Source organism: Clarias gariepinus, chromosome 21 (genome assembly GCF_024256425.1).
Source record: "Clarias gariepinus isolate MV-2021 ecotype Netherlands chromosome 21, CGAR_prim_01v2, whole genome shotgun sequence".
Classification (NCBI taxonomy): Eukaryota; Metazoa; Chordata; class Actinopteri; order Siluriformes; family Clariidae; genus Clarias; species Clarias gariepinus.
In genome coordinates this window covers 6,432,640-6,454,752 of record NC_071120.1, presented here as the reverse complement: position 1 = coordinate 6,454,752, position 22,113 = coordinate 6,432,640, and the positions used below count along the sequence as shown (strand labels likewise).

Here is a 22,113-nt window from a genome sequence, read left to right as displayed (position 1 = left end):
TACACCTAGCTAAGCATGTCTTCAGCCCCAACATGCACTAAGCTATACTTACCTAATAGCTAAAACACACTAGGGAATAGGGGCTCAGAAACACAGACAAGGATACCCAGTGGCTAGGCGAGGCAGCCCTCCAAGACTAAGGGAGGCAGCACTCACAAGCTAGTCGTTACTCCCAAGCCAGGAGGGACAGCACTCTAAACCTAGGCACACTGGAACACTAGGGGTAGAGGAAACACAGGACAGCTAGAGACACAAAGGGGTTAAGGCTAGAAGCATGCTAGTTACTGTAACACAATATAGATCTTAGCTAAGCACGCTCCTAGCCCCACACACACCTAACTACTTACCTGCTCTAGCTAACCACAAGAACACAGGGGGACAGGACTGAATCAGCTCCACTAACACAGACACACAAAACATACATAGAGACATTGCCGGTAAGAGAGCCCAAGTCAACACAACTAAAATCAAAGTACAAACTAAACATAAAACTAAACAGAACAAAAGCCCACACATGTGACAGTGGTAATACCCAAAAATGCTCGACCCAGTTTCCCAGTCTAAACAGCTATTTATAGATTGGTTGATGGCTACCTCGGTTCAGGTGTGCACTGCATCACCTGACCGAGGTGCCTGCTGGGAAACTGAGTCGGCCAACAAAAACTACAAACTAAAAACAGTGACCTCTAGTGGAGGACCCTTACAGTACCCCCCCCCCTTAAACCGCTCCTCCGGAGCGCTATTGGTGGTCCCAAGGCACTTCCCTGGTGTCCCTTCACCCGACCCCGACGGGCTAGCTCCCGTAGTCAACTGTGTGGCGGAGGCAGCACCGGATCGCTGTTGTAGGCCGGGCGGAGGGGGCAGCACTGTATTGCTCTGAGAAGTAGAGCCCCTGAAGACAGTGCTGTGTTGTCCCCCAATCCGGGCGGCCGATGCAGTACTGGCTTTTCCTCCGCCATGCAGCGGTGGGTGCCCGACATCGAAGCCGGGTGTTAGACGCTGTGCTGGGGTGTCGCTCCGAAGGCGGTGAGCCTTGAATAAGGGCTACTGGACGAAGGTGGGGGCCTCCACATGAGGCCTGCTGGTGTTGCTGGGACCTCCCCGTGAGGCGCTCGACGACGCTGCAGCCGGGACCTCCCCGTGAGGCTCTCGACGACGCTGCAGCCGGGACCTCCCCGTGAGGCTCTCGACGACGCTGCAGCCGGGACCTCCCCGTGAGGCTCTCGACGACGCTGCAGCCGGGACCTCCCCGTGAGGCTCTCGACGACGCTGCAGCCGGGACCTCCCCGTGAGGCTCTCGACGACGCTGCAGCCGGGACCTCCCCGTGAGGCTCTCGACGACGCTGCAGCCGGGACCTCCCCGTGAGGCTCTCGACGACGCTGCAGCCGGGACCTCCCCGTGAGGCTCTCGACGACGCTGCAGCCGGGACCTCCCCGTGAGGCTCTCGACGACGCTGCAGCCGGGACCTCCCCGTGAGGCTCTCGACGACGCTGCAGCCGGGCCCTCCCCGTGAGGCTCTCGACGACGCTGCAGCCGGGACCTCCCCGTGAGGCTCTCGACGACGCTGCAGCCGGGACCTCCCCGTGAGGCTCTCGACGACGCTGCAGCCGTGGCCTCCCCGTGAGGCTCTCGACGACGCTGCAGCCGTGGCCTCCACGTGAGGCCTGAAGGGTGCTGCAGCCGTGGCCTCCACGTGAGGCCTGAAGGGTGCTGCAGCCGTGGCCTCCACGTGAGGCCTGAAGGGTGCTGCAGCCGTGGCCTCCACGTGAGGCCTGAAGGGTGCTGCAGCCGTGGCCTCCACGTGAGGCCTGAAGGGTGCTGCAGCCGTGGCCTCCACGTGAGGCCTGAAGGGTGCTGCAGCCGTGGCCTCCACGTGAGGCCTGAAGGGTGCTGCAGCCGTGGCCTCCACGTGAGGCCTGAAGGGTGCTGCAGCCGTGGCCTCCACGTGAGGCCTGAAGGGTGCTGCAGCCGTGGCCTCCACGTGAGGCCTGAAGGGTGCTGCAGCTGTGGCCTCCACGTGAGGCTGCCGCTTTAGTCCCAGCCCCCTCTGCTATGCCTTGGTCGGTCGAGCATTCTGTCACGATCTGGGTGTATTGGCAGGTGTTGAACGCCGTGGGCGGAAGGAGCAGGCATGGAGGCAGAGGGGTGGTGTAATCAAAAAAGAGTCTTTTTAATAATAATTAAACAAAATATAAATAAAGATACAAACAAAGAAACAAACAAACTTAAACGATACTTAACTTTGTGCTGACAGGGGCTCTCTGGTAAGACACAGACAGGGCAAGACACATAACACGCCCTGCGGCGAGACACATAACACGCCCTGCGGCGAGACACATAACACGCCCTGCGGCGAGACACATAACACGCCCTGCGGCGAGACACATAACACGCCCTGCGGCGAGACACATAACACGCCCTGCGGCGAGACACATAACACGCCCTGCGGCGAGACACATAACACGCCCTGCGGCGAGACACATAACACGCCCTGCGGCGAGACACATAACACGCCCTGCGGCGAGACACATAACACGCCCTGCGGCGAGACACATAACACGCCCTGCGGCGAGACACATAACACGCCCTGCGGCGAGACACATAACACGCCCTGCGGCGAGACACATAACACGCCCTGCGGCGAGACACAGAACAGGGGGACAAACACATAAGACACAAACGAGGCGTGGAGCTGAAACTGGACACTAGAGAGGAACGGGAGACACTAGAGACGAGACACACGTAAAGACGAGACGAGAGACCAAGAGAGGGACAGGACGAGGGCTAAAGACATGGCAATCAGCTAGGCATGGCTTTTAGCTAAACATGGTTAAGCTAAGCTTAACCATGGCAGTCAGCTACACATACACCTAGCTAAGCATGTCTTCAGCCCCAACATGCACTAAGCTATACTTACCTAATAGCTAAAACACACTAGGGAATAGGGGCTCAGAAACACAGACAAGGATACCCAGTGGCTAGGCGAGGCAGCCCTCCAAGACTAAGGGAGGCAGCACTCACAAGCTAGTCGTTACTCCCAAGCCAGGAGGGACAGCACTCTAAACCTAGGCACACTGGAACACTAGGGGTAGAGGAAACACAGGACAGCTAGAGACACAAAGGGGTTAAGGCTAGAAGCATGCTAGTTACTGTAACACAATATAGATCTTAGCTAAGCACGCTCCTAGCCCCACACACACCTAACTACTTACCTGCTCTAGCTAACCACAAGAACACAGGAGGACAGGACTGAATCAGCTCCACTAACACAGACACACAAAACATACATAGAGACATTGCCGGTAAGAGAGCCCAAGTCAACACAACTAAAATCAAAGTACAAACTAAACATAAAACTAAACAGAACAAAAGCCCACACATGTGACAGTGGTAATACCCAAAAATGCTCGACCCAGTTTCCCAGTCTAAACAGCTATTTATAGATTGGTTGATGGCTACCTCGGTTCAGGTGTGCACTGCATCACCTGACCGAGGTGCCTGCTGGGAAACTGAGTCGGCCAACAAAAACTACAAACTAAAAACAGTGACCTCTAGTGGAGGACCCTTACAGTTCCTTAGAATACCTTTAGACTGAATTGTTTTTTTTGTTACAAATAGCTATTATCACAGTTAATATTAACCAAAATGTTTGATAAACACCTTTAATTAGGATTTAGATGAATTATTTATTCTCCCATCCCAGCCTCAGGAAGTTTCAATTTTGGAGAAATCCATTATAACTGGGATGAAGAAAGTAAAAGTTCAGTACATGAGATGGGAAAAGCCAACGCTATTGCATCACAGCTTCTGGAAAGTTCACTGCCATGGTCTATTGGTTAGTTATACACTTAACATACACTACTTCTTTTGTTATTTTGGAGGACAAATTATCATAGTCACATGTAAAAGTGTTGTTTAACACACATGGTTACAAATCCCTTGCAGGATCCTCTGAAATTCAATGAGACGGTTTGCTTTTTTGCTTGTCTAGTGTTAGCATTTTGTTCATATGTATAAATCAACAAAGTTTATTATTAATATAATTTGACAATATAACAAAGAGTTGAGACTATAAAAGACATCTAGCTGTTAGTCTGTCTTTGGTTTTAGGCAATTTGTTACATGTTAATACTTTCTTATATGGTAGACCTACACAGGAATTTCTAAGTGAATAATTTAATTGTTTTCTGTATTTTCATAGAAACATTACTTCATACATGACCTGCGTATACTAAAATGTATTAAACTGATTTTTGTTTGTTTGCTCCTTTAACTATCAGCACTGTCGGAAAAGCAGATTTAAAGGAATCCAGATGTAGATTTAACCCCTTCATGAACAAACTTTAGTTATACACTAAACATACACACTTACTTTAAATTTCTGAGTAATAAGCCTGGACTTTAACAAGCTTTAATATCCAAAAGGAGATGAAAAAGGAAAGATAATTTGCTAGAAGGCTAAGTAATAATTATTTCCTGTCACAGTCAGATCTTTTTGCAAAAAAAAGTCAACGCAATTTAGTTATTGTATAATTATTTATTAAATTAAGTATAATTTAATATTTCTTATGAACCATCACAAAGTAAATCATAACAGTTTCTCAATTAAATAAATAAATGAATAAACATCAATCATTTTTATGTGATATTACATTGTTTAAATGTTAACTTATTTAAGCTACTTGTGATAATAAATTATTCCAAAAGTACTTAATATTAATGCAAGCAAATGGATTACAATTTTGTAAAAATTGGAAAGTGTGTGTGTGTGTGTGTGTGTGTGTGTGTGTAAAGCCTTATTTTAAATCAGATTAAAAAGATTAAAAATAGGAAAATTAGAAATAGGAATACAAGAAAATACTGAAAAAAAATCCAAAAAGGAGTATCAGTTGAGTGTATTTCAATTACGAAACTCTAACACACTTGTATAATTGTAACACATACAACATATAAATTATGATTAGCATGATATATATATCATATATATATATATAGATATATATATATATATATATATATATATATATATATATATATATTTATATATATATAAAAGCATTGGAGGGTCATGTAAATAGTGCTTCCAGAAACAATATTGTAATCCAGCAGCCTCTTTCCAGACTCGAGCTGTTGGCCGTTAAAAATTGAAAAAAGGGTCTGTGTGTGTGTGTGTTTGTGTGTGTGTGTGTGTGTGTGTGTGTGTGTGTGTGTGTTTGTGTGTGTGTGTGTGTGTGTTTGTGTGTGTGTGTGTGTAGTCTTGTTTTTAGTCAGATTAAAAAGATATTTAAAAAAATTAAATGAAAATACAGGAAAATACTGAAAAAAGGTCCAAAAAGGAGAATCAGTTAAGTTCAATGAAAAAACTCTAACACACTTGTATATATGTAACACATACAACACTGTGAATCGTGCTAAACATAATTTATAAATCTAAAATAATCTCTATGTGTTTCTGTCCCATCAGCCCCCACGCAGACGGAGGGTCATGTGAATGGTGCTTCCAGAAACAATGTTGTAATCCTGCAGCCTCATGGCAGACTCGAGCTGTCGGCCATTGTAGATCAGCCGCTGCTGGTCGATTGGTGTTTTGTCTTTCTGGTAGATCTTCCTCATCAACTGATCGACGGTTTCATCATCAGTGACATCGTACGTTCTCGTCTGCCCTTTCTCGTTCTTCACGAACACCTGAAACGGCGCAGGTGTCGCGGAGATCAGCAGCATCACGGTGGATCCTGAGCTCAGGCCGTAATCTCTCACCATCTTCTGGTCACAGTCCAGCTGCAGGATTTGTCCATTGGAGATGGAAAGCCTCAGCCGTGAAGGTGGTGCTTTAAAGTGCGAGGCAATCTGTTGCTTAAGTTCACCAATGGTGGCACTCGGGTTCACGTGCACGGACCGCGTTTCTCCGCTCAGGACTTTGATGATGAGCTCCATCATATCCACTTCTTAATGAGCTGTGTAATAAACAACAAGCAAAGAGATCAGATTAGTGCTGTGAACTAAAGGAAAACAGGGGCAAGGCTAACTGAAGTTTATAACCACCAATAATGCAGTTATGATTCTATTTATAACCACAGGAATTAAGTTCCACACCCCCGGCAATATAAGTTAGAAAAGAATGCATTTTCAAAGATGATTTTAACAACAGAAAACATAGAAGAGATGTGAAAATCTGACTAGATCATTCAAATCAAGTGATTCCTGATTCAAAATGACCACCAGAAAATTTTATGGATATGCTGTGTACTGTAACATAGGCTCATTAGAGAAACATAACAGACTGCTGTCTCAGAAATCAACATGAGAAAAAGTACTCAAATTTCCTTTAGGATTAATAAAGTATCTATCTACTGTATCTATCTATCTATCTATCTATCTATCTATCTATCTATCTATCTATCTATCTATCTATCTATCTATTTATCTATCTGTCTGTCATTTAGTGTAAACAGTTTAGTGTAATGTATCGTTAAAAAAATACAATGAGAAAAAGTAAACACTCAAACATAGTGCTTAAACATAGAATAGATAAGAGTAGCACCTCAGTGACAAGGACAGTACAGTTTCTTTAGAGATGTGAGATTAATGTTGGATATAAACTTTTATTACTTGTTGGTTAAGTTGGCCTAAGCTCACTAAACACTCTGTAATTTTACTTCCGTGACTTTTTCAGATTCTGAGAATCATTTATCATGACAGTATTTTGTCCATATTAAACATACATATGTGTATATATTTAAAAACACATTATTTAAACAGAAGATAAACTTACCTTATTTTAAAAGCTGATGTGTGAATGTGTTCTCAAAAGGCTTTTTTCTCTTCGTGTCCACAGATAAAGGATACAAGTTCACACAATCCTCTCCAGCTGACTGCACTACATAATATAGCCCTACAGCCACGCCCATTATTCAAATGACAGCCAATGGGAGATGAGCTCAAGCTCATATCCAGACCAATAGGAGAGCAGCATATCCCTCCCTCTGTTAGGTTTTGTTTTCTGAGTTTGACTCAGCCTCCTACTTTCGATTTCGAGACATCAGCTGAAGCAGCAGAAAACCAAAACACATTGTGTGGTGAGGAAACACTTTCCCTCCCATCTGATACATTGTACTGATGATGATTGAACTGCATGTTTACCCCAAAATAATCCAATTATAACTATATAATAATAATAATAATAATAATAATAATAATAATAATTTGTATGTCTACATACAAATCTACAGCGTACTGGTAAACTGAATTAGTGGAGAAATGATAATGTAATGTCGAACATGACTACACTGTACAAAAAGATATGAGTTGATTTTCTAAATTTTGTCCCAGGGAGTACTTTATTTTGTTCATACTGTATGATACTGTATAGAGCATACTTAATTACAGGATTAAGACAAGCAATAAGTAAATAATAAACATGCTGTTTTTTTGTTGCTTTTGGCATCACACTAAAGCAGATATTTTTATCGACCCAATGCATTTATGGTGATGCATTTAGTATCAGATGATTTTACACAGATGTAATCACAGTTTGTGTTTTTACCAAATGAAACCTCACCTGTTCAATGGTCCAAAAGTCAGAGTGCATCATCAGGGCCACTAAGAGACCAGATAATTGTTTGAGGCATTGCTTCAGCTTTCGAAATTACTACCTATCATTATCTAAGTGAATTATTAATGTGGTGTCAGTTATTACTCATAATTTTATTTCTCATCCGAATAGAATAAAATTATTCCAGACTCTTCAGACTGTCTAAAAAAACAAGTTGGCCATAATGTGTTTTGTGAGTGAGAGGCTCAGAAACAGAAGAAACAGCTCTGTGGATCAATTAAAAAGCCAAAATGCTAGTAATTAAATTCCTTTTGTAAAACTGATATGTGCTTATAAGGTCAATGGAATTTATGGTTAAACACCCAGTGCTCCCAGTACATACAGTAAATTCAACATCCACCCTGACTCGAGCATAAATAAAGAACTCACTAAAGCTTAATAAATTAATATACTGTTTATACTCACTCACTCTCACTCATCCTCTATACCGCTTTAGCCTGTATTCAGAGTCTCGGGAACCTGGAGCCTATCCCAGGGGGCTTAGGGCACGAGGCGGGGTACACAGGGTGCCAATCCATCACAGACTGTTTATACTGTTTTTAATAATTGAAGTATGTAATAAGAACAGCAACAGAAACAGACAGATTGTTTAAACAGGTCTTCATGTTTATTCTAACAAAGTGTCTTGCTTGATATTTCTGCTTTCAGAGCTCTGAGTGCTTCAGCGTGGCTCTTCGCTCCTCTCTCTTTGGAAGAGGGATCCTGTGTGGAGACAAGAAAAGAAAAACCTTTACTCATACAAATTAGTGGCAATGACAGGCCTAGTTTCTGTTTTGTTTTCATCACAGGTGTGCTGGAGAAAGGAAAGGGAGATCAGGTATAATGGAAAAGGGGAATTCCAGCCAAATCGCTCCACGTTACACAATCCTGATTGAGCTGGGATTGTTGTTGTTGCACTTTCCAGGGAGTGCCAGTAGGTGGCTCAGAAAAGGGAATATCTCTCTCAGATACACAGCTCTGAGAAACACACAATGAAAAACCGGCCTCCTTAAAGTCCCTTTGTGTTGTTTGGCTTCAGGGAGGGCTTATCACTATTATCTTCTCTTACTGCTACTCTATGGATATGGATAATAAGTCATGCAGTAGCTGGACTGTGTAGCTCCTAATGAAATGTTTCAATTCCTGATTTATTTTATATGTTTCATTTTTTTTTTATATAACCATTAAACAGAATTGTTTATATTGATAAATTATTAATGAACAAACAAATAAAAGTCAGTAAAGTAACTAAATTTTACATTTACTTTTGTACAAAACAAAATATAGCTTATATTTGACATTTTTAAACATTATTATTATTATTATTTTATTATTATTATTATTATTATTATTATTATTATTATTATTATTATTATTATGTACACATTATTCAAACCAAAGTGAAACCTACCTCTCACTCCACAGTATTCTTTTCCCCGATCAGATCTAAGTGAAAGGCCACGCCCCTTATTTACAGAATAATAAGAGACGAGTGTGAGGGAGCGGAATAACTACAAGCTCCGCCCCCTCCGTTAGGATTCACTCTCTGTGTTTTGTTCAGGAACTTTCTGTTTCCGTTCAGCGCTCAGTTGTTAGTAAAAGCCAGAAATGATGCTGCAGTGGCGCTGTTGTGCTTTAAAGTAAATTTTAGACAAGACATCCTAGTTTCGACAAGACATCAGTTTCAATTTTAGAGGAAAAAAAGCAATGATAATTGTGATGATGTAAGAAATAATTTATCTCTGGTCATGTGACGGAGAAACCCACCCTAATTCCTTACGTCACATCTTTTAGAAATTTCACTGTCATGGTGTCATTACTGTATGTATAGACATATGTAATGATGATTTTTCAGTATATATTTTATTTTATTTAGTTGGTTTGTTTGTTCCTTAGAATACCTTTAGACTGAATTGTTTTTTTTTGTTACAAATAGCTATTATCACAGTTAATATTAACCAAAATATTTGATAAACCCCTTTAATTAGGATTTAGATGAATTATTTATTCTCCCATACCAGCCTCAGGAAGTTTCAATTTTGGAGAAATCCATTATAACTGGGATGAAGAAAGTAAAAGTTCAGTACATGAGATGGGAAAAGCCAACGCTATTGCATCACAGCTTCTGGAAAGTTCACTGCCATGGTCTTTTGGTTATTTATACACTTAACATACACTACTTCTTTTGTTTTTTTGGAGGACAAATTATCATAGTCACATGTAAAAGTGTTGTTTAACACACATGGTTACAAATCCCTTGCAGGATCCTCTGAAATTCAATGAGACGGTTTGCTTTTTTGCTTGTCTAGTGTTAGCATGTTGTTCATATGTATAAATCAACAAAGTTTATTATTAATATAATTTGACAATATAACAAAGAGTTGAGACTATAAAAGACATCCAGCTGTTAGTCTGTCTTTGGTTTTAGGCAATTTGTTACATGTTAATACTTTCTTATATGGTAGACCTACACAGGAATTTCTAAGTGAATAATTTAATTGTTTTCTGTATTTTCATAGAAACATTACTTCATACATGACCTGCGTATACTAAAATGTATTAAACTGATTTTTGTTTGTTTGCTCCTTTAACTATCAGCACTGTCGGAAAAGCAGATTTAAAGGAATCCAGATGTAGATTTAACTCCTTCATGAACAAACTTTAGTTATACACTAAACATACACACTTACTTTAAATTTCTGAGTAATAAGCCTGGACTTTAACAAGCTTTAATATCCAAAAGGAGATGAAAAAGGAAAGATAATTTGCTAGAAGGCTAAGTAATAATTATTTCCTGTCACAGTCAGATCTTTTTGCAAAAAAAAGTCAAAGCAATTTAGTTATTGTATAATTATTTATTAAAATAAGTATAATTTAATATTTCTTATGAACCATCACAAAGTAAATCATAACAGTTTCTCAATTAAATAAATAAATGAATAAACATCAATCATTTTTATGTGATATTACATTGTTTAAATGTTAACTTATTTAAGCTACTTGTGATAATAAATTATTCCAAAAGTACTCAATATTAATGCAAGCAAATGGATTACAATTTTGTAAAATTTGGAAAGTGTGTGTTTGTGTGTGTCTGTGTGTGTGTGTGTGTAAAGCCTTATTTTAAATCAGATTAAAAAGATTAAAAATAGGAAAATTAGAAATAGGAATACAAGAAAATACTGAAAAAAAATCCAAAAAGGAGTATCAGTTGAGTGTATTTCAATTACGAAACTCTAACACACTTGTATAATTGTAACACATACAACATATAAATTATGATTAGCATGATATATATATCATATATATATATATATATATATATATATATATATATAAAAGCATTGGAGGGTCATGTAAATAGTGCTTCCAGAAACAATATTGTAATCCTGCAGCCTCTTTCCAGACTCGAGCTGTTGGCCGTTAAAAATTGAAAAAGGGTCTGTGTGTGTGTGTGTGTGTGTGTGTGTGTGTGTGTGTGTGTGTTTGTGTGTGTGTGTGTGTAGTCTTGTTTTAAGTCAGATTAAAAAGATATTAAAAAAATTTAAAGGAAAATACTGAAAAAAGGTCCAAAAAGGAGAATCAGTTAAGTTCAATGAAAAAACTCTAACACACTTGTATATATGTAACACATACAACACTGAGAGTCATGCTAAACATAATTTATAAATCTAAAATAATCTCTATGTGTTTCTGTCCCATCAGCCCCCACGCAGACGGAGGGTCATGTGGATGGTGCTTCCAGAAACAATGTTGTAATCCTGCAGCCTCATGGCAGACTCGAGCTGTCGGCCATTGTAGATCAGCCGCTGCTGGTCGATTGGTGTTTTATCTTTCTGGTAGATCTTCCTCATCAACTGATTGACGGTTTCCTCATCAGTGACATCGTATGTTTTCGTCTGCCCTTCCTCGTTCTTCACGAACACCTGAAGCGGCGCAGGTGTCGCGGAGATCAGCAGCATCACGGTGGATCCTGAGCTCAGGCCGTAATCTCTCACCATCTTCTGGTCACAGTCCAGCTGCAGGATTTGTCCATTGGAGATGGAAAGCCTCAGCCGTGAAGGTGGTGCTTTAAAGTGCGAGGCAATCTGTTGCTTAAGTTCACCAATGGTGGCACTCGGGTTCACGTGCACGGACCGCGTTTCTCCGCTCAGGACTTTGATGATGAGCTCCATCATATCCACTTCTTAATGAGCTGTGTAATAAACAACAAGCAAACAGATCAGATTAGTGCTGTGAACTAAAGGAAAACAGGGGCAAGGCTAACTGAAGTTTATAACCACCAATAATGCAGTTATGATTCTATTTATAACCACAGGAATTAAGTTCCACACCCCCGGCAATATAAGTTAGAAAAGAATGCATTTTCAAAGATGATTTTAACAACAGAAAACATAGAAGAGATGTGAAAATCTGACTAGATCATTCAAATCAAGTGATTCCTGATTCAAAATGACCACCAGAAGATTTTATAGATACGCTGTGTACTGTAACATAGGCTCATTAGAGAAACATAACAGACTGCTGTCTCAGAAATCAACATGAGAAAAAGTACTCAAATTTCCTTTAGGATCAATAAAGTATCTATCTATCTATCTATCTATCTATCTATCTATCTATCTATCTATCTATCTATCTATCTATCTATCTATTTATCTATCTGTCTGTCATTTAGTGTAAACAGTTTAGTGTAATGTATCGTTAAAAAAATACAATGAGAAAAAGTACTCAAACATAGTACTTAAACATAAAATAGATAAGAGTAGCACCTCAGTGACAAGGACAGTACAGTTTCTTTAGAGATGTGAGATTAATGTTGGATATAAACTTCTATTACTTGTTGGTTAAGTTGGCCTAAGCTCACTAAACACTCTGTAATTTTACTTCCGTGACTTTTTCAGATTCTGAGAATCATTTATCATGACAGTATTTTGTCCATATTAAACATACATATGTGTATATATTTAAAAACACATTATTTAAACAGAAGATAAACTTACCTTATTTTAAAAGCTGATGTATGAATGTGTTCTCAAAAGGCTTTTTTCTCTTCGTGTCCACAGATAAAGGATACAAGTTCACACAATTCTCTCCAGCTGACTGCACTACATAATATAGCCCTACAGCCACGCCCATTATTCAAATGACAGCCAATGGGAGATGAGCTCAAGCTCATATCCAGACCAATAGGAGAGCAGCATATCCCTCCCTCTGTTAGGTTTTGTTTTCTGAGTTTGACTCAGCCTCCTACTTTCGATTTCGAGACATCAGCAGAAAACCAAAACACATTGTGTGTTGAGGAAACACTTTCCCTCCCATCTGATACATTGTACTGATGATAATTGAACTGCATGTTTACCCCAAAATGATCCGATTGTAACTATATAATAATAATAATAATAATAATAATAATTTGTATGTCTAGATACAAATCTACAGCGTACTAGTAAACTGATTTAGTGGAGAAATGATAATGTAATGTTGAACATGACTACACTGTACAATAAGATATGAGTTGATTTTCTATATTTTGTCCCAAGGAGTACTTTATTTTGTTCATACTCTATGATACTGTATAGAGCATACTTACTTACAGGATTAAGACAAGCAATAAGTAAATAATAAACATGCTGTTTTTTGTTGCTTTTGCCATCACACTAAAGCAGATATTTTTATCGACCCAATGCATAATGTGTCAGATGATTTGCACACATGATGTGATTGTGTTTCTACTAAATGAAATCTCACCTGTTCAAAGGCCTAAAAGTCAGAGTGCATCATCAGGGCCACTAAGAGACCAGATAATTGTTTGAGGCATTGCTTCAGCTTTCGAAATTACTACCTGTCATTATCTAAGTGAATTATTAATGTGGTGTCAGTTATTACTCATAATTTTATTTCTCATCCGAATAGAATAAAATTATTCCAGACTCTTCAGACTGTCTAAAAAAACAAGTTGGCCATAATGTGTTTTGTGAGTGAGAGGCTCAGAAACAGAAGAAACAGCTCTGTGGATCAATTAAAAAGCCAAAATGCTAGTAATTAAATTCCTTTTGTAAAACTGATATGTGCTTATAAGGTCAATGGAATTTATGGTTAAACACCCCGTGCTCCCAGTACATACAGTAAATTCAACATTCACCCTGACTCGAGCATAAATAAAGAACTCACTAAAGCTTAATAAATTAATATACTGTTTATACTCACTCACTCTCACTCATCTTCTATACCGCTTTAGCCTGTATTCAGAGTCTCGGGAACCTGGACCCTATCCCAGGGGGCTTAGGGCACGAGGCGGGGTACACAGGGTGCCAATCCATCACAGACTGTTTATACTGTTTTTAATAATTGAAGTATTTAATAAGAACAGCAACAGAAACAGACAGATTGTTTAAACAGGTCTTCATGTTTATTCTAACAAAGTGTCTTGCTTGATATTTCTGCTTTCAGTGCTCTGAGTGCTTCAGCGTGGCTCTTCGCTCCTATCTCTTCGGAAGAGGGATCCTGTGTGGAGACAAGAAAAGAAAAACCTTTACTTTACGTTTCGTTTCCATCACAGGTGTGCTGGAGAAAGGAAAGGGAGACCAGGTATAACGGGAGAAGGGGAATTCCAGCCAAATCGCTCCACGTCACACAATCCTGAGTGAGCTGGGATTGTTGTTGTTGCACTTTCCAGGGCGTGCCAGTAGGTGGCTCAGAAGAGGAAATATCTCTCTCAGATACACAGCTCTGAGAAACACACAATGAAAAACCGGCCTCTATAGAACTTACAGGAGAATATTGACAGGATAAAATGAGGATATCATGGTAAAAAAAAAAATCCTATTATAGACACACTTAATGGATCTGTTTCTACTAATCCCCCCCAAAAAATACAGTTTGCAGTATTATCAATGTGCATAAATTCTCCAAATAAGTCCAACAAAGAAAAAAAAAATATATATATATTATTTATTTATTGTTTATGTGCACACACAATAGAGACCCACACGATTCTAAATGCTTCAAATGATTTTTGTATAATTGGTCCCAAAATATTACAAAAAGGCTATTTATGGTTGATCAAACCCCCGTGTATCAGTTCGTAATTACCTTTAGGCTCACTATAATCAATTCATTTTACTGTGGAATTACTATAGAATTCACCTTAATTGCTCTTAAAGGAAATAACTAAATGATGAGTATATGGCTGGTGATAATAAGCACAGATAACCTAATCATGTTAACAGGTTGTCCAGCTCACTATTATTAGACCAGATGCAAAGTAACTTATGCAACAGTCTGTGCATAAACAGATGAAATAAGCAACATACAAACCTGTAAAATTATACTCCTAAAATTATACTCTAAAAGGTTTATCTATTAAAATGTGTATGAAGCCTGCTTTGCCTTCCAAAGAACTCTTGCCCAAGAACTTGCATTTTCAGTTGGATTTTATTTGCACAAAAATGCTTTTTTATGTGTTGAATACGCTCTGGTTTATGCTTAGGCTGAATTGGATGTAGGTTCTTGTGTGAATGTGCTGCTCATGCTATACATGCTGTGTGTAAAATAAAGTACTCCCAGCCATTGCATTGGGCAGCAATTAAGCTCACTCGTCTCTCCAACATCCTTTCCGGCGGTAAAATGCTACAATATAAAACAAAAAACAAGTCCTCACAAAAAGCTTTTTCTAAATAATAATAATAAAAACAAAGTATAATAATATAAATAATAGTATAAATAATTTAACAATTTACTGTTTTAAACATAAAAATAATATACACATTAAAATAATATTCTTCCATAGTCAACAGGCATGCAAACTGACATTAGAAAAAGTAGAAAAAGTGTTGAACCCTCTCACCGGGAAAAGTGTGGGTGTTGAAACACCCACATCCCCCACGGGTGCGACGCCCCTGGACCCCACAGAAATCGATCAGGCGACTGAATATTTAGAGTCGACATTTCGCTATACCTTAGATAATGTAGCTCCAGTTAAAAGAAAAATTATTAGAGATAAGAAACTTGCTTCCTGGTATAACGATCACACGCGTACTTTAAAACAGACCGCTCAGAAATTAGTATGTAAATGGCGTCAAACTAAATTGTTAGTATTTCAAATAGCATGGAAGGAGAGCATCCTGAACTATAGAAAAGCTCTTAGTGTAGCTAGATCAACATATCTCTCCACTCTTACAGAAAATATCAAAAATAATCCTAAATTTTTATTTAATGCTGTAGCCAAATTAACCAGAAATAAGACCACTGCAGAAATCTCCACAACAACATCATGCAATAGTGAGGACTTCATGAACTTTTTTAATAATAAAATTGTAAATATTAGGCATAAAATTGAGGCTTTGAAACCGAACAATGTACTTAATGCAGATGTTAATCTAGCCATGTCAGACCAGAACCTAGAATACTTTACTCCCCTTGAAGAGAATGAACTAATTTCACTCTTCTCTTCTGCAAATTCATCAACCTGTATATTAGATCCTGTACTGACACATTTTCTTAAACAGATAGTACCAGCAATAACAGAACCCCTGTTGAGAATAATTAACTCCTCACTCAGCATTGGTTATGTTCCAAAATCTTTTAAATTAGCAGTTATCAAACCAATAATTAAGAAACCTGACCTCGACCCCTGTCAGCTGTCCAATTACAGGCCAATATCAAACCTCTCCTCTCTAAGATTCTGGAAACGATATATAGCGGAGCAGCTATGCTCATATCTACATAGAAATGGCATACATGAACTGTATCAGTCAGGATTTAGGCCTCATCACAGCACAAAGACAGCACTCGGTAAAGTAGAAAATGACCTCCTATTGGCCTCTGATCAGGGTTGTGTAACTATGCTTGTATTACTCAACCTCAGTGCAGCTTTTGACACCATTGATCATGCTATTCTTCTTCACAGATTAGAAAATGTAGTAGGAATTAAGGGTACAGCCCTCTCCTGGCTCAGATCCTATCTGACCCATCATTATCAGTATGAAGACTTAAATGGTGATTATTCTGCATGTTCTCTAGTGGAGTTTGGCGTTCCGCAGGGTTCAGTTTTAGGTCCACTGCTTTTTTCCCTTTACATGCTTCCTCTGGGCAACATAATCCGTAAGCATGGTATTAGTTTTCATTGTTATGCTGACGACACACAGTTATATGTCTCAGCAAAACCTGATGAGAAAAAACAGCTTACTAAAGTTGAGCAATGTGTGCAGGACATAAGAAATTGGATGCTAATTAACTTCCTTCTGCTTAATCCGGATAAGACAGAAGTTCTAGTCATAGGACCGCATACAGCTAGGAGTAAAATTTTGGATCACACTGTAACTTTAGATGGCCTTTCTGTTCCATCAAGTGCAACAGTAAAAGACCTTGGTGTGATTATAGATTTCAGCGTTTCTTTCGAAGCTCATGTAGATAATATTACCAGGATAGCAATCTTTCACCTCAGAAATATTGCCAGGATAAGAAATTTATTGTCGCTAAACGATGCAGAAGAACTAGTTCATGCTTTTATCACCTCTAGGTTGGACTATTGTAATGCCTTACTGTCTGGTTGTTCAGCTAGGTGCATAAATAAGCTTCAGCTAGTCCAGAATGCAGCAGCAAGAGTCCTCACTAGAACCAGAAAATACGAGCACATCACGCCTATCTTATCTTCACTGCATTGGCTCCCTGTAAAATTTTGCATTGATTTTAAAATACTACTTTTGACATATAAAGCATTAAATGGTCTCGCGCGGCAGTACCTGAGCGAACTGCTAGTGTCTTACGAACCGCCACGCCTACTTCAATCAAAGGATGCAGGCTGCTTGTCAGTACCGCATATTATGAAAAATACAGCTGGGGCAGAGCTTTTTCTTACAAAGCCCCAAAATTATGGAATAGTCTTCCAAATAGTGTTCGGGACTCAAACACAGTCTCAGTGTTTAAGTCCAGGCTAAAAACCTATTTATTTAGCCAAGCATTTTTATAAATAGATTTGCTTCAGGTAAAGGAGCAGATCTGGGGGACTCATGGATGTAGAGTATTATGGTGAACTGGTATGTTTAGATGCTGTCTTCCTCACTCTCATTGATTACTCAGGTTTGTTGACGGTGAGGTGATTGTTTGCTTTACATCTCAGGAAGCCCTCATGTTTGTGTTTCCTTCTGGCTCTCCCTTTTAGTTATGCTTTCATAGTTAGTCCTGCCGGAGTCTCTGCTTGCACTCTACAATTAATATACATTCACATTATACATTGTGTAACTGTGGCCATACCTAACTGCCATCTCTCCTTTTCTTCTCTTCCTTCCCCTCTTTCTCTTTCTTCTCTCCCCCTGTCTCTCTTTTTCACTCTTTCTCTCTCTCAGTCGAGCTACACATGTCGTTCCTGAGCTGTCAGTGATCCAGACTCCCTCTGCCCTCCGGACCTGTCTGACCCATCCTGGTGCCCCGCTTCTGATTGGAGATCTCATCACATGAATGCGCCGTGTGTCTCTCTGGGATGCGTCTGGTGTCTGGGGATGATTCTCTCTACCTAGAAGATGGTTCTGGCCTCAACTGGTGTTGGCAACTGTATCTCTGGGGACTTGACAGTTCGATAGTTCAGGACTGGAACCTCCTACAAGTCTACCTGAGTCTTCAATAACTACCTGGACTCCATATTAACATCAATTAACATCAACTGTTATAGCTGAACTGCCTGCCACCTAACACACTGTATAAATGCAGATCATTTCCTGCTTTCTGTTTCACCCAAATGAGGATGGGTTCCCTGTTGAGTCTGGTTCCTCTCAAGGTTTCTTCCTATTGCCATCTCAGGGAGTTTTTCCTTGCCACTGTCGCCCTCGGCTTGCTCACCAGGGACAAACTGACCATTTTTATTCATACACATTCACATCTCATACAAACTTAAATAATTCTTTTGATTGTGTAAAGCTGCTATGCGACAATGGCAATTGCTTAAAGCGCTATAAAAATAAAACTGAATTGAATTGAATGTTATAAAGGAATTTTACACAGGAACACAGGAATTTTTAAGTGAATAATTTAATTGTTTTCTGTATTTTCATAAAAACATTACTTCATACATAACCTGCGTATACTAAAATTTTATTAAACTGATAGAGTCAGTCTGATTTTTGTTTGTTTGCTCCTTTAACTATCAGCACTGTCGGAAAAGCAGGTTTACAAGGAATCCAGATGTAGATTTAACCCCTTCATGAACAAACTTTAGTTATACACTTAACATACACAATTTTTGTTTGTTAAGTGTAAGGTGACATAATCCTGCTGTGAAGATACTCACTTTGAGCTAATTGGAAATATAATTATTCTGGAATTATGAAGACCTCTTTCACAACGCCTGTGACCTCAAATGTGTTTTATTTGTGAGGAGAGATTGGCATGTGTAATTATTATGTAGCGTTACTGTAAATTTCTGAGTAATAAGCCTGGACTTTAACAAGCTTTAATATACACAAGGAGATGAAGAAGGAAATATAATTTGCTAGAAATTTGTGAAAGGCAAAGTAATAATTATCTCCTGTCACAGTCAGATCTTTTTGCAAAAAAAAAAAGTCAAAGCAATTCAGTTATTGTATAATTATTTATTAAAACAGGTATAATTTAATACTTCTTATGAATCATCACAAAGTAAATCATAACAGTTTCTCAATTAAATGAATGAATAAATATCAATCATTTTTATGTCATATTACATTTTTAAATGTTAAATTATTTAAGCTACTTGTGCTATATAAGTCAAAAAAAATCTCTATGTGTTTCTGTCCCATCAGCCCCCACGCAGACGGAGGGTCATGTAAATAGTGCTTCCAGAAACAATTTTGTAATCCTGCAGCCTCTTTCCAGACTCGAGCTGTCGCCGTTGAAAATTGAAAAAAGAATGTGTGTGTGTGTGTGTGTGTGTGTGTGTGTGTGTGTGTGTGTGTGGTCTTGTTTTAAGTCAGATTAAAAAGATTTAAAAATTGAAATGGAAATACAGGAAAATACTGAAAAAAGGTCCTAAAAGGAGAATCAGTTAAGTTCAATGAAGAAACTCTAACACACTTGTATATATGTAACACATACAACACTGTGAATCGTGCTAAACATAATTTATAAATCTAAAATAATCTCTATGTGTTTCTGTCCCATCAGCCCCCACGCAGACGGAGGGTCATGTGGATGGTGCTTCCAGAAACAATGTTGTAATCCTGCAGCCTCATGGCAGACTCGAGCTGTCGGCCATTGTAGATCAGCCGCTGCTGGTCGATTGGTGTTTTGTCTTTCTGGTAGATCTTCCTCATCAACTGATCGACGGTTTCATCATCAGTGACATCGTATGTTCTCGTCTGCCCTTTCTCGTTCTTCACGAACACCTGAAACGGCGCAGGTGTCGCGGAGATCAGCAGCATCACAGTGGATCCTGAGCTCAGGCCGTAATCTCTCACCATCTTCTGGTCACAGTCCAGCTGCAGGATTTGTCCATTGGAGATGGAAAGCCTCAGCCGTGAAGGTGGTGCTTTAAAGTGCGTGGCAATCTGTTGCTTAAGTTCACCAATGGTGGCACTCGGGTTCACGTACACGGACCACGTTTCTCCGCTCAGGACTTTGATGATGAGCTCCATCATATCCACTTCTTAATGAGCTGTGTAATAAACAACAAGCAAACAGATCAGATTAGTGCTGTGAACTAAAGGAAAACAGGGGCAAGGCCAATAATGCAGTTATGATTCTATTTATAACCACATGAATTGAGTTCCACACCCCCGGCAATATAAGTTAGAAAAGAATGCATTTTCAAAAATGATTTAAACAACAGAAAACATAGAAGAGATGTGAAAATCTGACTAGATCATTCAAAGCAAGTGATTCCTGATTCAAAATGACCACCCGAAGATTTTACAGATACGCTGTGTACTGTAACATAGGCTCATTAGAGAAACATAACAGACTGCTGTCTCAGAAATCAACATGAGAAAAAGTACTCAAATTTCCTTTAGGATCAATAAAGTATCTATCTATCTATCTATCTATCTATATCTGTCTGTCTGTTATTTAGTATAAAAAGTTTAGTATAATGTATCGTTAAAAAAATCCAATGAGAAAAAAAGTACTCAAACATAGTACTTAAACATAGAATAGATAAAAGGAGCACTTCAGTGACAAGGACAATACAGTTTCTTTAGAGATGTGAGATTAATGTTGGACATAAGCTTCTATTACTTGTTGGTTGAGTTGGCCTAAGCTCACTAAACACTCTGTAATTTTACCTCAGTGACTTTTTCAGATTCTGAAAATCATTTATCATAACAGTATTTTGTCCATATTAAACATACATATGTGTATATATTTAAAAACATTATTTAAACAGAAGATAAACTTACCTTATTTTAAAAGCTGATGTATGAATGTGTTCTCAAAAGGCTTTTTTCTCTTCGTGTCCACAGATAAAGGATACAAGTTCACACAATTCTCTCCAGCTGACTGCTCTACATAATATAGCCCCACAGCCACGCCCATTATTCAAATGACAGCCAATCGGAGATGAGCTCAAGCTCATATCCAGACCAATAGGAGAGCAGCACATCCCTCCCTCTGTTAGGTTTTGTTTTCTGAGTTTGACTCAGCCTCCTACTTTCGATTTCGAGACATCAGCTGAAGCAGCAGAAAACCAAAACACTGTGATGAGGAAACACTTTCCTTCCCATCTGATACATTGTACTGATGATGATTGAACTGCATGTTTACCCCAAAATAATCCAATTATAACTATATAATAATAATAATAATAATAATAATTTGTATGTCTAGATGCAAATCTACAGCATACTGGTAAACTGATTTAGTGGAGAAATGATAATGTTATGTCGAACATGACTACACTGTACAATAAATTTGAGTTGATTTTCTAAAGGGAGTACTTTATTTTGTTCATACTGTATGATACTGTATAGAGCATATTTACTTACAGGATTAAGACAAGCAATATAAGAATAATAAACATGCTGTTTTTTGTTGCTTTTGTCATCACACTAAAGCAGATATTTTTATCGACCCAATGCATAATGTGTCAGATGATTTTACACAGATGTGATCACAGATGTGTGCACACATGATGTGATTGTGTTTCTACTAAATAAAACCTTACCTGTTCAAAGGCCTAAAAGTCAGAGTGCATCATGAGGGCCACAAAGAGACCAGAAAATTGTTTGAGGCATTGCTTCAGCTTCCGAAATTACTACCTGTTATTATCTAAGTGAATTATTAATGTGGTGTCAGTTATTACTCATACTTTTATTCCTCATCCAAATAAAATGGAATTAATCCAGACTCTTCAGACTGTCTAAAAAAAAAACAACAAGTTGGCCATAATGTGTTTTGTGAGTGAGAGGCTCAGAAACAGAAGAAATAGCTCTGTGGATCAATTAAAAATGTTACGTGCGCAGGTCGAGATGGATCCAAGTGCAGTGGAGCAACTTTAAGGAATTGATTATGTTGGATGTGGGATTTGGAACTGGCTTGGCAGTGGTTTTCTTTGAAA

At 39.0% G+C, this 22,113-nt stretch overlaps 3 protein-coding genes across 3 annotated transcripts; all 3 read right to left on the bottom strand.

Moving 5' to 3' along the window:
* Window positions 1-5,039: 5,039 nt before the first annotated feature.
* LOC128509578 (uncharacterized) lies at window positions 5,040-6,921 on the bottom strand. Its single transcript, XM_053481355.1, has 2 exons — window positions 6,774-6,921; window positions 5,040-5,955 (listed from the first exon to the last, which is right to left on the bottom strand). Exon 2 carries the CDS (start codon window positions 5,936-5,938, stop codon window positions 5,462-5,464), a length of 477 nt encoding a protein of 158 aa, XP_053337330.1. The 5' UTR covers window positions 5,939-5,955; window positions 6,774-6,921; the 3' UTR covers window positions 5,040-5,461.
* Window positions 6,922-11,169: 4,248 nt separating this feature from the next.
* LOC128509577 (uncharacterized) lies at window positions 11,170-12,740 on the bottom strand. Its single transcript, XM_053481354.1, has 2 exons — window positions 12,593-12,740; window positions 11,170-11,787 (listed from the first exon to the last, which is right to left on the bottom strand). The coding sequence occupies exon 2, from the start codon at window positions 11,768-11,770 to the stop codon at window positions 11,294-11,296; it is 477 nt and encodes a 158-aa protein (XP_053337329.1). The 5' UTR covers window positions 11,771-11,787; window positions 12,593-12,740; the 3' UTR covers window positions 11,170-11,293.
* Window positions 12,741-19,549: 6,809 nt separating this feature from the next.
* Window positions 19,550-21,082, bottom strand: LOC128509575 (uncharacterized). The gene is made up of 2 exons (XM_053481351.1): window positions 20,957-21,082; window positions 19,550-20,217 (listed from the first exon to the last, which is right to left on the bottom strand). Exon 2 carries the CDS (start codon window positions 20,198-20,200, stop codon window positions 19,724-19,726), a length of 477 nt encoding a protein of 158 aa, XP_053337326.1. The 5' UTR covers window positions 20,201-20,217; window positions 20,957-21,082; the 3' UTR covers window positions 19,550-19,723.
* Between the last annotated feature and the right edge of the window lie 1,031 nt (window positions 21,083-22,113).